Source organism: Bacillus rossius, chromosome 7 (assembly GCF_032445375.1).
Source record: "Bacillus rossius redtenbacheri isolate Brsri chromosome 7, Brsri_v3, whole genome shotgun sequence".
NCBI lineage: Eukaryota > Metazoa > Arthropoda > Insecta > Phasmatodea > Bacillidae > Bacillus > Bacillus rossius.
In genome coordinates this window covers 44132631-44150869 of record NC_086335.1, presented here as the reverse complement: position 1 = coordinate 44150869, position 18239 = coordinate 44132631, and the positions used below count along the sequence as shown (strand labels likewise).

General features: G+C 39.2%; 1 protein-coding gene across 11 annotated transcripts in view; it reads left to right on the top strand.

The window, feature by feature from the left end:
• LOC134533921 (kinesin-like protein unc-104) overlaps positions 1-18239 on the top strand; it is a 191719-nt gene that overhangs the window by 85565 nt on the left and 87915 nt on the right. For all 11 annotated transcript variants that reach the window (XM_063371726.1, XM_063371727.1, XM_063371716.1 and 8 more), the window contains one exon: positions 11282-11396. In XM_063371726.1, coding sequence (XP_063227796.1) covers positions 11297-11396 — 100 coding nt within the window. In that variant the 5' untranslated portion in view covers positions 11282-11296. The remainder of the gene's footprint in view (positions 1-11281; positions 11397-18239) is intronic.

Genomic DNA, 18239 nt, shown 5'->3' with positions numbered 1-18239 from the left:
TTTGTTGAGAACACAATTTGCAAATATTTATCACGCTCGGCATTATTTTAAATAATCATACTTTAAATTTCTTGTCCGAGTTCCGTATTGTAAGGGTATTCTCAACATGAGAACACATGAATTTTCTCGTCACCGAGTTTAGATGTTACACATCTTTGGCGAGTACTGAAAGGTCTCACTCACATTATTAATATTATTTTAATTTGTTGGATATGAAAACAATTATTTGCCTCCGAGCCCTTACCATCTGTGACATACTTTCTCTTTGTGTATACAAACGTACAAAAAAAAAAAAGCCACTTAACATCCTATTTCAATTCCCAATGGTGATATTCACTTTTGACAGTTTTATAAATATTATTTGTGCAAAATTTCGAAAAAGATTAAATTTAAAACAAAATTCTCGGTAGTTTTTAATGCTGGTTCGCTCAATTAACAAACTTTCAACAAAACCTCCTCCCTTTCATCAATTAATCTGAGGTGGCATTCTTTTATTACACGCAAAATTTGTTCAGTGTGTTTTCCCCCCCTCTTTAAATGATTAGACGCAGCGGCCTCCATTTATTATTCCCCCTTTTTTTTTTTCACCGTGTACGAAAACAGGAGGTCTCTGTTGGCACAAAAAATTCACCGAACAGCGATCCTCATGCTGGTGTAGCGTCGAGGGACACTTTGCATTACCGCAGGAAGGGTTCTCACGGGTTACTTCTTTTCCCTCCGCTTGCTTCTCCATTCTGTCTCATTGCAATTCATGCATTCTTCAGGAGGACCAGGAAAGACGACTGTACTTCGCGGAAACACCGCCCCACTCCTCCTCTTGGATCCACCTGCGGCAGGTATATGAAAACGTTTTTCACTCAGCAAACGTAAAAGCTTGTAAAACTTGTAAATTCGCACGGAAAAAAAGGTAAAACAAATTGAACCACTCTTTCAGTACTCGCTAGTGATGTGTAACATATAAATACCTTCGGTAACAAGCAAATCCACGTGTTCTCATGTTGCAAATACACTTAATATACGAAACTCAGACACGGAATTTTAATGTAATTATGATCTATACTAATATTATAAAGCTGAAGAGTTTGTTTGTTTGTTTGAACGCGCTAATCTCAGGAACCACTGGTCCGATTTGAAAAATTCTTTCAGTGTTGTATAGTACATTAATCGAGGAAGGCTATAGGCTATATTATATTATCAATACCATTAGGGATCCTTAAGTCCAATTTAGAATCAAATGCGTTGGAGGGGGTTAATAAAACATGCAGTACACGTACGAAGTGTGTGTTGACAATGCCGCAGGCGCTAGAAGTTTATTTCCTATTGCCTATTAATAACATTGTTGCCTCGCACTAGATGCCTTATCATTCTTAATTTTCCCATACAAGTAAAAAACACCCGTGTGATATTAACAACGGAGCAAGAGTTCAATTAGTATTTAAATACTTTTTATCACTTTAAATCGCAAACCTAAACTATTGTTTTTTTTCCTCTCACTGTGTTTAATTTGTTTTTATTGCCCTTTTTTTCAAGTATATATATTTTACAGACTTGAAACTTCGCAGTAATGTTCCTTATGTTACGCAGGATGACATTTTCCGAAAATTAGATCCCATGGGTGGTTAAAACCAGGCAACAGTGGGTACTTTGTCTGCATGAGAACAGGATTTTGCATTGTTCATGCCTTCTGCGTCTCCATGGCAACGGGCATCGCGCGGCAGTGGCGTACCCACAAGGAGGGGCATGTATAATGAGCGGCGCAAGAGTGATCTGCCTGTAGACTGCCGTAGCGAAGTACGAGTACATCAGTTGTACGTTGCGTACACGAGTCGGGAAACCATCGGTGCTATTCATCTTCTCTCCGGTACATTATACAGCATTGTAATAAATTTTCACTGAATTTTTATTTTATTTACCATTACTGTAAATGGGAGATTATGCTTAATTTTTTTCCATTAGTATAGCCGCGCGAAGCCGGGTCGGGCAGCTAGTTCTTTAGAATCACGCCGAGCGTGATTAATATAAGCAAATTGTGTTTTCAACTATACCTACTTCTGGACGCTATTCACACGTAGTTTTCGCACGTTTCCTTAGATTTATTTTCAGGAACAGCTACGTGGACTATTGAATGATTCGATTTGCAGAGCGAAATTTTTAAGTATAGCTATAATGAAACGGCTCCCATATAAGCGAAAAAGAAATAAAATATGATAAACCCCGTCGTTAGACCTGATTTTCGGCGAGGAAATTGATTAAAATACTGTTAATACTTTAAAGTTTCCATTTGTCTTTGTGAACTTTGGTTTGCACCATCCGCCGCAGATGGCAGCACCGTTTTTGTTACACATTTATACGTTCCTACTTACGTCGCATTCGCGAAATTACTCCCATCAAATGCCGTATACCCAGAGCTAAGATGTTAACACAACAAAAATTTCTTGTAAAAGCAAAAGTGTTCACCATCAGCGTTCAACTTCTTACAGCCTGTTCTTCGTTGTTACAAACCATGGAATAACAATTCCGTCATTATTAAGCTTTTTAACCTCGATCATTCCGCTTGCAAGTCACAAAAATGTGCTCCCTTGAAAAAATACTTCTAAGTGTTGTGTAATTGTGATTTGTGTTGCTGGTCATTCCTCAAGAGATAAGGAATCCGCCTACCCGAGCACACATAAGTGTGCAGTGCTTCAGAAGAAACGACGCGATTTGAAAAATATTGACGACATCCGATTGGAGAATGTTTACGAAAAATATTAAATAATACTCCGAGGATGGATGGGTTTGCGTATTTTAAAAAAAAGTTATTTTAAGAGCCTGAAAAGGGCTCAAACGCGTGTTTTCAGAATAATTTTGAGACATGAAACTCCCGGTTAAAGATTCTTGAAAGCACCCAAGGGCCTCGCATTCCACCTTTATCTCAAATTATCCGCCATAATATAATGCTCTGGTTACCACTCAGATTTCATACTTGTCCTATGCACGACGAGAAGACTGCGCGCCAGTTCAAAGCCTGAACTGCGAGCGTCGCACTTATCATCCCGCCTCACTAACACAGATAAGCCCCTGATTAGGCGGGCCCCTTAATTGCGATGTTTTGTCAAAGAGCGCTAGTTTCGTTAAGGCTAAGTTTGAAACCAAAGTAGTGGAAACATTTTACCAGAATGGTTTCAAACAATGATGCATCATATTTAGAGCCACGGAATATTCGCGCATTAATTTAGTCGCAAGCTAGAATGCAAACCTCCACGCTGTCGCACTGTGTTCATGATTGGACCGCAGTTATCTGGACACGCCCCTCTACGACCGTGAGCCAATGATGTCCAGCTAGGAGAGAAGTAAGCGAATCAGGTAGTGCCAAATAACAAGCATAAAAATGTTCTCGCTAAGAAATCAACCAATGGGAAAGTTAACATGGGTCGAGCACACCTATAACTTTGAATTCTATCTTGAGGCCAGAGGAATCCGCGAAATTTTCGGGACTCTAATCATATTCTGTAGTGTCTCTCTCTGTGTGTGTGTGTGTGTGTGTATATATATATATATATATATATATATATATAGCACGCGAAATTAGTAAATTTAATGGCTTTTGTAGAGTCGAGTCGATGAACGTAAAAATTCTACGACGAATGAATATTCTCGTTTCTCGCTGTTCACTGGCTGGCCAGTACTTGATAGTTGGGACCAGTCGTCTCAGCGGCAAGAGTTTCTGTAAGGTGCCAGCCAATGATCGTGGGTTCGATTCCAGACCAGGGTCGAGGATTTTTCACTGTTTGAATAACTCCGTTACCTACTTACTTCCGTTACCTCGTGATTGTGAAATTACTGTACCGCTGTAAAAAAGTATCACTTGAATAGTTTGGCTATGTTTGACCATATAGCATGTTATCATAAGAAGTTCTCTTAGATTATTTGGCGATGCACTTACAAGCGGACGTTAGAGTTATATCTTATATATAAAATTCTCGTGTCACAGTGTTAGTTATCATACTCCTCCGAAACGGCTCAACCGATTTTTATCAAATTTTGTATGCATATTCAGTAGGTATGAGAATCGGCTACTATCTATTTTTTATATCCCTAAGTGATAAGGGTTGTCCACCCCTAACATTTTTTTTAAATTTTTTGGACAAATTTTTAAAATTCTTTTTTTTTATAATTTGGCATTAAAAATACATACAACCCTAAATTTTCACCCTTCCATCACCAACCCCTAATTTTTAATAGAATTTTATATTTTTCAACCCCGGTCGAAAGCTGATCAATTAACACTCGATCAACCTTCCCCGCCTACAGCGAGCTCATTACCTGGATTAACACATAGACCACATATTAATATGAAATTCCATCCCTAAGGGAGTGAAAAAGTGATAATTTCATTTTATAACAGAAAATATCATAGGTCATAGACATACAAATATTGAGTGAGTTTCATTTCTCTATGTCTGCCACACGATCATACACATAGTAACGTCTGGCAGATTCATATTTTTCTCCTTGGTGAGACCAGCCCGCTTAGTGGAGCTCGCAGCGGCTAGCAAAATAAAGGCGCTCATAACAGTTTTGTTCTTAACTTCGTCAATAGATAGAGTTGCCTTGAATTTTAAACGCACCATCGTTTGATGCGTTTGTCATGTCTTTAATTTTCGTTTGCTTGTGTCGTATGCGTTCCTATACCATTCATCCGATTGCGATGAAATTTTGGTGAGTTGTTATGCGCATACCCGTGAAGGTTTCTGAGACGGTATAACTATTTTACAATAGTTGGAGCACAAATCGTTTAAAAAAATGTGTTTATTTCATATTATATAACGGCACTTCGTCTGTTTTTGTTGTATAAGTGCGCACGCATGACACAATTTATGTAAATATAAAAGAGAGACAGAGATAGCGTTATATGTGTATAGAGTGAGATAGAGAGAGACAGAGAGATAAGTAGAGATAGAGCGAGGTATAGAGAATGAAATGGGTTAGATAAAGAGATATATAGATGTAAAGAGCTATATAGAGATTTATATATAGAAGAGAGAGATAGTGGGAGTTATATATGTATATATGTAGATATAAAGAGATAGATACATAGATATATATATATATGTAGATGATTTGTATATGTGTAACTACTTCAAACATATTACAAAACAAAACTGAATGAGGCATTGCAATGCATGCCGAGCATTAGCTAATTATGGAATCTTTTCAATACTAGTATTTCTTATTTTTAAGCTGTTTTCTATAGTGCTTTATAGAGTCTAGACTACATACAGACCACCAATTTTTAGATATATACCTACAGGTAAATAACTATACACTGGCAGAACGTCTGTCGGGATCTGAAAGTGATATAAATTATTTTGCACACTTGACATTCAAATTAAGAAGATAATTACTAACTACATCTGATTTCGAAAAAGGTCCCCTTTACCGTTTGTTCAGCACGGGCAACGACGGGTACTGCAGCTAGTAATATATATATATAATTTCGTAACTACTCCAATCCAATTAAAGGTTATTCGTATCAATATTTGATACTTATTCTTGACGTATCATTTCAGCACAATAAATAATTAACTGTGATGAGAAACTGAATACAAAGTCTTGAATCGTTGAAGATTTTAAACTGTCAAAATACACTCTTTTATGGTGTTAAAAAATAATAGTATGTCTACAGTGGAACCATTTGCTCTTTACTGCAATCTAAGCGGGAGAAGAATATAATTTATGTTACTAATTTGAAAATAGTATAGGCTAGGTCAGTGACGTTTAAAATACTCTAAAATATTGAAAATATATAAAATATAGTGAAATTTTATTATTATTGTTACTCCGGCCACGAGCGAGCAGCCAACTTCAGATAAGTCCGGGGACTAAGTGCGGTCCAGTGAAACACAGGCTTCCTTCCCCACTTTCGTCCGTCGCTGAGAAAGCCGTCGTGTGTGCGCGCGTGTGTGTGTGCGCGGTGTGACTCGTCGAGCTATGACGTCAGTCAGACGCGCCCACGCCACGCCGCAGCTGCGACCGAGCGGCGCTACAGCGCACCGACATGACGCGGCGCCCGCTCCAAGGCGTCGAGTGCGCAGACGCAGCGAAGCACTTCCTTCCCAACTGCGCGATGTTCCACTCGACGCGCTATCCGAACCTCTCCTCGCTATCCCAGCTTCAAGGATACCTACCAACTGTTAACATTCCATTAAATTTATGTATAATGCCGGGATCACAACCTGTTACTAAAATTAAGGTTAAATTTTTATACTGACGAGATTTGAAACACGCAAATAATTTTTTTTTTTTTTAAATCTCGTGACCAAACGGTTTGACGCTGCGTGCTTTTAAATAGCCTACACTATGAATTATCAATGAAGTATTGCCAGTTTTCATACGTTTTTTAGAAGTTGTGATTACTTCTTGCTATGACTGTTTAAGTTTACCAAATATAGGTATTCCTGGGTATTTTCATTATCATAAAGTTCCATTTGGCACGCAAATCGTTTGGTATGTCCCCTAATGTTTACAAAAGAGATTACATACGGGTTTATTTTTCCACACGCGAGACCGCCATCTTGACGACTTCGGCTGGTGGATGTAGCAGAACAATAGAACACGTTTTAGAACGGTTTTGAGTCAGACCACTTTGAAAGGAGCTGAAATGTTACCAGCACGGGAGCAGGCCCGCTAACAGAAAAAAAAAAAGGAATGAAAACTGCTAACGAAATGGTTATCGTGTGGGTCTGGCTTTATATAATGTTAATCATGTTAATTGAAAAAAAAATAATTATCAGCAGGAAGTGTGAGACGTATCAAAAATAATAATTCCTTACTTACGTCAGATCATGCGCTATCGTTCGTAACAAGTATCCACTCCACGCCTTCATACTGCTAATAAAAAAAATGTGAGTGAGACTTTCAGTATTCGCCAGTGATGTGTAACATTTAACCTCGGTAACGAGCGAATTCGTGTGTCCTCATGCTGCAAATACACGTATAACACGAAACTCAGACACGAAATTTAAAGCATACTTATTACAAAATAATGCCGAGCATGATAAATAAACTAGTCGGTTTTCAAAACCTAAAATTTCTGGATGCGAAACACACACACATACTTTCTGCGCCCGCTGCCTGAATAGTAAACGTTGCTTGCCTTCATTAAACGCAGATAGAAGCAGGGATGTGCGAAATGGTTATTTTCCAATTCCAGTTATGGTAGTAATGGTTCAGATTAAATAACTGGTTGATTAGATGGTTAAAGTTATTAGTTATTGGGTTTCGAGATCTGTTTTCAAAATGTTCACTATTCCAATTGCAAAGAGCTATTAAAAATCATTACAGCCATCAAAATTATGGTGCGATTTTAACACTGGCATTGTAACGGTATTTTTTTTTTATTCAAAGAAAATAATATTTTGTAGCAGTTGCAGATGTAATTAGGTGTATATAATTTGATCCAACCACCTTATATTTATTTGCATAATTACGAAGAAATTTCTACTGACTGGATGATTGACACTTCTTAAATAATTTAGCCCATATTACGCTTAACGTTGACGTGCAGAAGCTATAGCCTATTTGTATTAAAATACTGCCCATCTTATTGAAATTCACTAAACGGTTAATACTATAAAGTTTCAGCTCACGTTAGAAGTTATACTTCTATGTAATTAATAAAATATTAACCTGAAGCATTTTAAGACATATCATTAATAAGTAGGACCTATATATTTATAATTTATTTTGCTTAAACGACTGATATCAGTCTGTAAATACCTACTTCCCACAGACAAACTATAAAGTTATTTAGCTGATTAAAATTATTTTTATATAATATTATTATATTATGATAAAATAAAGTAAAAAAAAATCCAGGGAAGAGATTCGAACCACGTCCCTTTAAGTTAACAGGCGCACGTTCCACTGCCGTGTTGTTAAGCTAAATGTATGTTTGAAAGGAAAAAAATGTATTATAATGAGTGTAGTGCCAGTTTTCTTTAGTATTTTAAAAAATTGCGATTACTTTTTTTTATTTCTGTTTTAGTTTACCAAATATATTCCAGGGCATAGTTTCTACATCATAAAGTTTTAATTTGGCACACCAAATCGAAACTGACTGTATACGGGTTTTTGTTGTTACAAGTGGGTCCGCCATCTTTGTGTCACAATTCCGTTCACCGACTTCCGTTCCATTTTCAGGAAATAACTCCTACCGAATACTATACACCTAGAGCTAAGATGTTAACACATAAAAAAATATTTTTTTTGGCATCTTATAACGACGCTATTTTATCGTTTTAAGTTATACAACTAACCAGAGTATAATTTATCAGGAGAAAATACAAATATTTTGTAAGATAAATTATCAGAAAAACCTTCATCGATTTTTAAGTTCAATGTTAGCTTAAAAACTAGTTTAACTAAAATATAGTGTAGTATTTTTAATCTTTTATCTATTTATGTTCTTCGAACCAGGGGGTGTTCACGAGTTTCTGATTACATGGTAACTGGGTGAAGCAGTTTTATTTTTTCCAGTAAAGGTCAGTGCCATGTTGGTTAGACGTCCAAAACATTGCCTGAAGTGTATTGTTTGCATCGTGGAAACAGTTTCAAATGTCTGTTTATTTTATGTAAGTGACTGTTTAATGACGGAGATTGTAATTCGTACTTACTAACCATCATCAGACGTGGAGAAACACCATTTCCGAAATTTTTTGGGGATTACAATAAGGCGTTAGCGAGATAAAAATGTGACTTGAAATACGCCACTGCCTGCCGTATTTTTATAGTTCCTGACTCCATTCTTCGAACTACATTACCTCGCTGAATTATTTCTCGGTATCGCCTTTACACAGAATCACCTGTCATAACCGCCTCCCGACTTCCGAGAGTGGAAACTGCGCCTCGCGGAATTACTAGGAACCACAAGAACTTTGATGTTAGATTCCTGGTACAACCCCGTGCCGATGGATTTTTTTTCTGGCAGGCAAAAAAAAAAAAAAAAAAGGCGCATTATTAATGGAGTTACGAAATCAAAGTAGTTTCTTGACCATCCATACTGTTTTGCTTTAAGTATATCTGTACAAACTTAATTGACCGATACTGATTAATGGGTACTCGTAGTCATGGGTGTAGAATTTAGTGTTACTGAGACGGGATAATAAGCACGATGCTCGCTGGTGTTTCTAGCGCGGTGTGGCCTCTAAGCGCTCGGCTGTAAACTGGCACGCAGTCTTCTCGTCGTGCATAGGGCAAATATGAGATTTGAGTAGTAACCATGGCATTATTTGGCGGAGAAATGAAGAAAAGGGTGCAATGCAGGGCCTTTGTGTGCTTAAAAATCAGTTCCGAGCGTTTCATGCTTCGCAATTATTCTGAAAACACGTGTTTTAGTCTTTTACCCCTCTTCTAAACACACAGTTTAAAAACGAAATATGTAAACAGAACTAGTCATCAGCATATTCTTAAATGATTTTCGTAAATAGGCAGCATTCGGATGTCTTGTGCACCGATTGTATGAACAATGTCTCCCGTCTCCCATTCGACAAAAACAGAAGGCTGGCGCAGGGCGGTGTCTAGAGAAAGCACTCGTTGCAAAAAGTTCGGGAAATAGTGAAAGATGTCGCTATTGTCCAGTGCTCTTGATATTTCTTTGCATCCGAGATCACACTCCGCTAAAACTCCGGTTACTTCTGCATCTGCGGTCCAATTGAAATAAAGTAAAGGCTAAAATAAAGTCAATCTTTCAGACGACAACTGTTGTGACGTTTAAATTATAAATAGAACGTGAATATATAAAAAATTGCAAATGGATATCAAGTTATTTCGTAACAGCTCATTTATTAAAATTGAAATTGTTAATACATTACTTTAATAATGATTACAGAATTTTTTTTTTTTAAACATCTCCTCGTGCTAGAAGATTTACCTACAAAAGTTTTACTACTATTTTCTTTACAGTTTTTGACTTAATCAGGAATATTAAAAATAAAAAAATAGCTTTGGTAAAAATTAAAAAAAAATTATATTTTGTATACCAGAACACTTCAAATCTTCTCTAAAAGCGGAATCATTAATACATAGCTTATATTATATTTTTGACTATGATGCTGGTGCACCATTCCCCTTAATATGTGTATCTCTGTGTATGGCTATGGTTATTTTTGCGTATATTACATACGCTTTTCGAGATAATACTGAGTATTTAGTACGAAAATTGGCGCATAATTGTATATTTTAATTGATGTTTCATTTAAGCATAATTTTTTTTAAATCATGGAACATATAATGGAATATTCAACAATTTAACTTTATTCTGGTTGTATCGTGCTATTATGTGCGTGGTTAATTAATACTGGAAAGCTATTGGGGGAACGGTTCACAAATAACTTTAACCGTTGAAGGTACTCTGGGACAACACATAAGCATCAATGTCCGGGTAGGAATCCGAACCCAGTGTCACTGCGAATACTGTTTTGTACTTAAACAGTTGTTTTCGTGAAGATGTACAAAATTTACAAATATCAGTAATTTCACATGGATATATTTTTCCATTAAAAAAAATCGGTGTACAGCGGCAGGAGTTTCGTTGGAGCATGGCGTCTCCGCGGGTACTCGCGACAAACCCCCCCCCCCCCCCCCCCCAATCACGTTCCCGTCCTAGTCATCGCCCGAGGGCACATCCCCGTGACGAAGGTCGAGAACACGAGACCAGCCCCTCCACCCCTCCCCCCCCCGGACCAGTCGACCATCCCTCGCCAAGTAATTACGAGACGATCGCGCGATTCCCAGGTAGGAGGAGATTGGGACACATTCAAAAAAAGGCCGTCAAATTAATTGACGAGAGTTGCTTGAGGCTGTTTCCTGGAGGGGTAATTAACTAGGGCGGCTTCCTCAGCCGTAACGAACTTAATGTTCGTACGCCACCCCCGAAATCATGAATCGTGGTTGGCCAAGTGCACACGACGTCACAAAGTAACGTTCGCATTAGTTATTCGCAGGGTCGTGCGAAATTCCGCAATTTTTTCTGATACCAAATTAAATTCCACACACTTGCGGACGAACGAACAAATGTATTCTGTTCATTGGCTGCTGCCTTATTTTACTGTCTGACCGGATTGCTACGGGCCGTGAATTTTTCGCGGAAAGATTTCCAGACCTTGTAGAATTGGCTCGTGTTTATTTCAGATACATGTATACTGTCGGCACAACAATCATATCCGTCCAGAGCAAACAGCTGACGGTAGCCTACCATCGCGGTGTTTGAACCGGGTCTTTGGTTTGCTTGTTGTTGCAGAAGCAGCCGTAGAAGATGTCGTCGGTGAAGGTGGCCGTGAGGGTCCGGCCCTTCAACAACAGGGAGATATCCAGGGAGTGCAAGTGCATCATCGAGATGGAGAACAACACGACATGTGAGTGGTCGCAGCTAAGTCAACCTCGAGGCCCCGGGAAGCCTACGATTCACTCATCCTTCTGGACATACCCGAATACTCACGTTGGCAAGCCTTCTTTCAACAGACGAGAGAGCCAAACGCCCGATCATGCATCTTCGTTTTTTTTTTGTTCATTGTAAATAAATATACAACTCATAACTAATGGTCAATTAGGTTAGGTTAGCTACATTATTAATACTTTAAAACATTGTGGACGGTTGATTTGGTTAGGATAGCTACATTAAAAATACTGTGAAATCATGTAAACGGTTTCCTAGCGCTGGATAGCTACATATTAAAAAGTTATTTGCTAAGCAACCATAAAATGATTTTACAGTATTTTTAACGTAGCTATACTTACCTAATATAACCAACCATCCACAATGTTTTTAGGGTATTTACAATTACTTCTTGTTAATTTTAAGAATGACATCTTATAAGTTAAACCCGCGCATTTGGAGAATAAATGCCCGCGAATTTCCCCCCCCCCCCCCAAATAAATACACCTGTTGTGGTACGGAAAAAAAAGCGAGCATGAACTTGGGGAACATCGTGTTTGGTTCTCTCGTCTGTGAAAAGAAGGCTTGCCAACGTGAGTATTCGGGTATGTCCAGAAGGATGAGTGAATCGTAGGTTTCCCCGAGGCCCCCGCCTGCCCGGGAATACACACTGTGGGCGGAGCTGCAGGGAAAACCTCGCGATTATAGGATATCAGAGTGGTGTCTGTGTACGAAAAGCATTTAAAAATACGCCGAGGGCGGACGAGTAGTTATGTTTATGCATTTAGTTTTTAAACTGTTTTTCAGAAGAGTGAAGATGGGTAAACGCATATTTTCAGAATAAGTGTTAGGCTTGAAACACTCGGTAGAGATTCTTGAAAGCACTCAAGGGACTTGCATTAAACCTGTATCTTCATTTATCTGCGTTAGTAGTGTATAAAGGGGAAGTCGGGCACACGGTGCTAGGGTGCGGTGCAATGTGCGGGTCAGTGACCGACCTACATCTTGGAATGTGACGTCACGACTGCCATCTTGGATCCGCCATTTTGTTTTCTTTGAAATATGACATCACGTCCGCCGTATTGACCATCTACATCATCCAAAAAAAACTGTGGAAAAAAATTAGGTAAAATATATAAAAAAGCTCCTACGTCATGGACATTGAAGTCCTTGGTTATATCCCTCAAGAAGTCAATTTTATAATTACTTATCATTCCTCAATGGGCACATAAACCACGTCCAGAGATTCCCCCCTTTTTTCTTTGTTGTCCCAACGCTCTTAGCGTGAGTCTTCCCGTCCCGGGGCCCATGTGGGCGCGGAAATAGATACGCCGTTTATGCCCTTAGAACCTCAGCTATGATGAGAGGCTGAGGCTACCCATCCCAGCATCATCATAACCTAGCTCACTCAGTCCACCAGACAGTTGACTGTTTTATTAGCCATTGAACCTTATCAGTGCTGCTGAAACCTACCACGATCCACCACATCACACTGGGACTCCTCAGTGGTCCGGTGGAGGCTCGTTCAACCTCTCCTAGCTGTCCAGGAGCTTTATCAACGCTCACTGCGTCAGCTCTTCGGACGGCCAGAACGACTGGAGCACCACGACCAAGTGCGAGTCCTACGCCTACATGATCCTGAGCCGACAGAGAAAATCTCAGCGGGTATCCATTCACTTCCAAGGATCAGCCCGCAACTACTACCAATTTATCAGCGGCGCTGGCGGGTTTCAGGCTGTTCGCTAGAAATAACCGTCAGTGCCGTTTTCAGAACGCAGGAGTGCCTTGGCATGCCTCGGACCCTCCCGCGACCCCCTTTTCCTCGGCTCAGAGGTTTTACAGCTGATTATGGCATGGGTGAGACAGGCCTTTGGGAAACAATAGCCAGAAAGGTTTTAAACGCGTCTGCTGTTACTTGCAAATTCAGCCCGTCCTCCATTTCTGGCCATCTTCCTTTTGTGGTTTTTAGTTCAGGGTGTTGTAACAGCCATCCTGCATCTCCCAAAAAAACAAATACTTTCTTTACCGGGATCTTGCACATTATTTTTTCATAACTCTTAACCCCATCCCACCTTATGTCCAACACTTGTCATAAGATCCACTCGATACTTTCTCACGGACAAAAAAAAGCTTGCTTCCATTTTGGTGCCACAGTTGTATCTCTCTGCTCTCTTGGTTCCTGAAATATACCATCATAAAGTTGCTTGGCTTCTGGTTTTCAGCCGCTTCGAAAGCGAAGATTTCACCGTCGTTTCGTCCGACCTTCGTAACTACTACCATGAAAGGTTGACCAGAACGTTGGTGAAATCTTAGCCTTCGGCGTGGCTGAAAACCAGTGGACCAGCTACTCCAAACAATGGCCGCGCCCGCCTGCGTTCCGTAAGGCCTGTGTCTACAACAGTCGGAACCTGTGAGCGGTTCGTTGACGTCACATTGTCGCACGGAAAACAGCACTGTCTACAATTATTGTGCTATTCGAATCTACTGATTTCTAAAGTATTCACTAGAGCGCAGCAAATATAGAGTGCCAAAATGATTGTTTTTTTTGTTTTGTTTATTTTTGCTTATTATTTTTGAATGCTTTGTAAATGAGTACGCAGTTAAATTGTGAAATTTGTGGGAGGTCAATAATAATTATTTATTCTTCAAGGCAAATGTAAATACTGACTAATAAATGTACGTTATTATCTGTTTACCTTTTTGAAACGGGAACCGGAAACAGAAAATATCACAAGCGTTCTTCATCTATGCTACCAAAGGACACAGATTGGGACAAAAAGGTTCAAGTTGACGAATGTGTTCGGACCATCGTCCCACGCCACGAATGACGTCAGAGGGTCACGTGGGCCAGTCGGACGTGTGTGCCCGTCGGATACAATTCAGGACCCTGCAGTTGTAGTGGTGTGCCGCCAGCGGCCCCGCCAGGAGACAGAGCGCGACGCTGGACCACAGCAGTCGTCGGCTCCCGACCCAGTTCGGTCCCGGCGGCCCTCCTAATGGGGCCGGCGATAAACCAGGACAGCAAAACAGGGCGACCCCCGGGTTATTGGAATTCCTCCGTCCCTCGGGCCCGACTCGCTGTAAACTTCTCCAATGGCTTCCTCTCTCCGGCCCTAATGGACTCTCGAACAAGCGGCGCTCCAGTAAATATCGGAGACCTTCGCGGCTACACTGCCCGGAGTTGCTTGTGTGGCGGCGTCCGAGGCGAAGTCGTCACCGACGTTTCGGTCAGTCGACACTTTGCAGTTCGCCATCATCAGGGAGAAGTTAACCTACTGAAGGTTATGGCAAGTAGCTACTTTCTGCCCATAGCTGCAGTCAATCGGGAAACACTCCTCCTCTCCTCTCAGAGACGAGAGTTATTAAAAGGCAAGAGAAACTTGCAATATAACCTCAGTCGGTAACTGATGATGGCGACTGCAACGCCGACCGAAACGTTGGCGATATCTTCGCTCTCGACGCGGCTAGAACCCAGAAGCCAAGCAACTCCGGTGCTATGATCTTTGCGAAGGCCTGGGACGTTTAATTGTGTGTGCGTGTGTGTGGGGGGGGGGGGGGGGAGGGGTTCAACGAAACAGCCCCCAGAGGAAAATACAGGCCAGGGGCCTTTCTTCAGAAAATTAAAAAAAATATATATATTCAAAAAACTTTTTTAAGCCAGCCTGGAACTAAAATTTTGACAATGGTTTTGCTAATAATATGTTATGAAATCTTATAATCTTATTGAAATTCGAATACACGACGTCCAGGTTATACAATGAATGAGGGTCTAGAGAGGGGAGAGAGGCCGGGTGGCGCCCTTGTGCGAACAGCCCGCGAACCAAGGCCAGCAGTGGGCCGAGGAGTAGGAGGGAGGGAGGGAGGGGGGAGAGGCTATACCAGGAGCCTCCCCTCGTATTGATTGGCTGGGTCCAAGTTCACGCCGCGCCGTGTGGCGGCGGTGCGTGCTGGCCGGGCCGCAGTGCGGGCAGCGACAACACAGACAACACAGCGTCTACACAGTGGACAATCAATGCTACTGAATCACCCTCTCCATCGTCCCTCCCCACAGTCGCCTAAAAAAATCCTGAACTTGATAAGCACTCAGAAAAAAAAATTATATTCTGCACTTTTACAAAAGATTCCTTTGGAAACCAGTTGCCGCAAAATAGTTCGTAGTACTACAAGAAAGATATCGTAACTTTGTACAACACACGGCTAGGTACGGTTATTTTTTAACATATATGAAATACGTTTTGCGAGATAATACGGAGTATGACTTAAGAAAATAGGCGGATAATTTTATATTTTAATTGACGTTTCATTCAAGCAAATATATATATTTTTTAAGCCACGGAAAAGATAATCGAATATTCAACAGTCTGTTTTCATTTAGTTGTATAGTGCTTATTAATGTGCTCAGTTAATATTGGAAAGCTATCCAGGGAACGGTTGACTAATAATTTTAACTATTGGAGATACTGGGACAGAATAAAGCATAAATTCCCCTGTAAGAATCCGAACCCAGTATTACTGCGAACATTATTTTGTATAGTGATACAATTTTTTAAATGTAAATGTACAAATTTACAAATATCTGTAATTTTAGATGGACATTTCTGTTCCATTTACAAAAAGAAATGTACACTGCATTTAAGCGATTTTGTCATGCCTTTTAAAATAATATAAACGCACTGTAAGTAATAAACGAAGTATGATAGTAATAAGTAATATCCCTTCTATGTATGTTTGCAATAAATAATTAAAAATGTGTATTAAATCCATAGGGGACAAAAAAGTGTTTTTTTTTTTTTTTTCGTTAGCTTGTGGAGTAGCAGCCCTAAACTTGTTGCTTGTTAGTTTGTCTTTAACTAATATAATGACGAGAAATTAAAGGAAAGCCTATTAATGATTTTTGTTCGTCATGGGAGAAAATCATAATTGCAAAATAAGAAATAAAAATGAAAACATAAACCCACTGAAAACAAGCCTAAATCAGCTGATGTTAAACGGATAGACGCAACGATGAACGTAAACAAGGCATTATGGACAACATAATGATGACAGCACAGAAGAACATATTCAGGCTTTAATATAAGACAGCACGAGAATTCCATAAGGAATTTAGACATGAAAAAAGTAATAACAGCACAGACGAACACAGTATGTATGTATATATATATATATATATATATATATATATATATATATATATATATACACATATACACAATCATTAAGGGGCCCGCCTAATCAGGGGCGTATTTGTGTAAATGAGGCTGGTGCTTCTAGCGCGGTACCGTATCATAAGCACATGGCTATGAACTGGCGCGCAGTATTCTCATCGTTTATACACTATAAGATTTCAGCGCTAACCATCACATTGTATAACGGATAAAAGAAGATAAAGGTGTAACACAAGTCCCTTAGGTGTTTTAAAGAATCTGTACCGGGTGTTTCATACCTAAACGTTATTATGAATACACAAGTTTTAGCCATTTTCACTCTTCTGAAAGTACAGTTTGATAACTAAATATGGACACAGAAATACTCATCCGTCCTCAGCGTATTTTAAAAATGTTTTCCGTAATAAACAAACCCCATTCTGAAGCTCTGCGCACCGTACGTGAGGCCAGGTAGGCTGGGACCTTACGGATCGACTATGTATTTCAGTCTGCTAGATTCAGCTATTAACAAAATAATTGTGATGATAATTTGTATCTCCCATCCTGTGAACTCCTGCAGTCAGAGTTACCCAATAACTCCACAATTACGGCAGTATTTATTTTTTCCAGACTAATAATCAATATCTTGAAACAGACATTAAAATAAAAGCAAAAACCCTAGTGTATTAGTTTTTTTAAATTATTTATTTATAAATTCCAATAAAATTATTTAATAATGACTTAGATATCGTAGGACGAGTGAGTCACCAGCGTAAAAAAAAAAAAAACCAGCTACGCGTCGCTTGAACTAACGTTTTCCCAAATGGAGGAGTGGGGCGCTCAATATTTCTCCTCTCCCTGTTCGACATCAAGCACCCACTATTCAACGTTGCACTTTTAGTTACGCTCCAATGAGTCATCGCCTCGAACCTATCCAACAGCTGTAAAGAAATTTCACTTGAGGGGGTAGTATGCTAAATTATTTTGCTTCTAATATTTCGTACTTTTGTCATGATTTTAAATAAATTCATAGAATAACCACATTTAATTGTTTATATATTTTATACTAAACAAAACCTCATTGAATGGCTTTTATGAACTAAAAAGGCAAATTTTTATGTCAGTTCTAGTATGTACTGAAACCGCGAAATCATCAGGTATACATTTCTGGATTAACCTTTCGTGTAGAGCCTTCGCCTTAGAAGTATTTATTTTAGATATGTCATCCAGAAAATCAACAAAAATTTTTTTTTCTCCTTACTATTTAAACGGGAGTTTTTCAGGTTTTTTTGTAGTTAAAAAAACTAATTTTTATTGATTTAATTTGAATATACAAAAATTAAATAGTTAGACCAAGGCTACATACGAAAGATCAAACCAAAACTGTATACCACATGATTCCATGGTTTCTTTACAGACTAGCACTGACTTATAAATGTGCCATCAAGCTCATAAAAACCATTAAATATGTATGTTTTAAAAGTAGAAAACACCTTTATAATCAGTCAAATATGGGTATATTACGAATTCATTAAGAATAAAACATGTGAAAAACATATGAAACAATAGAAAAAAATAAAGTGTAAGCTAGTCTTGTGTAACATCTAACCTCGGACACGAAAATTAACGAAGTATTCTTTAAAATAATGCCTAACGTGATGAATATAAGCAAATTGTGC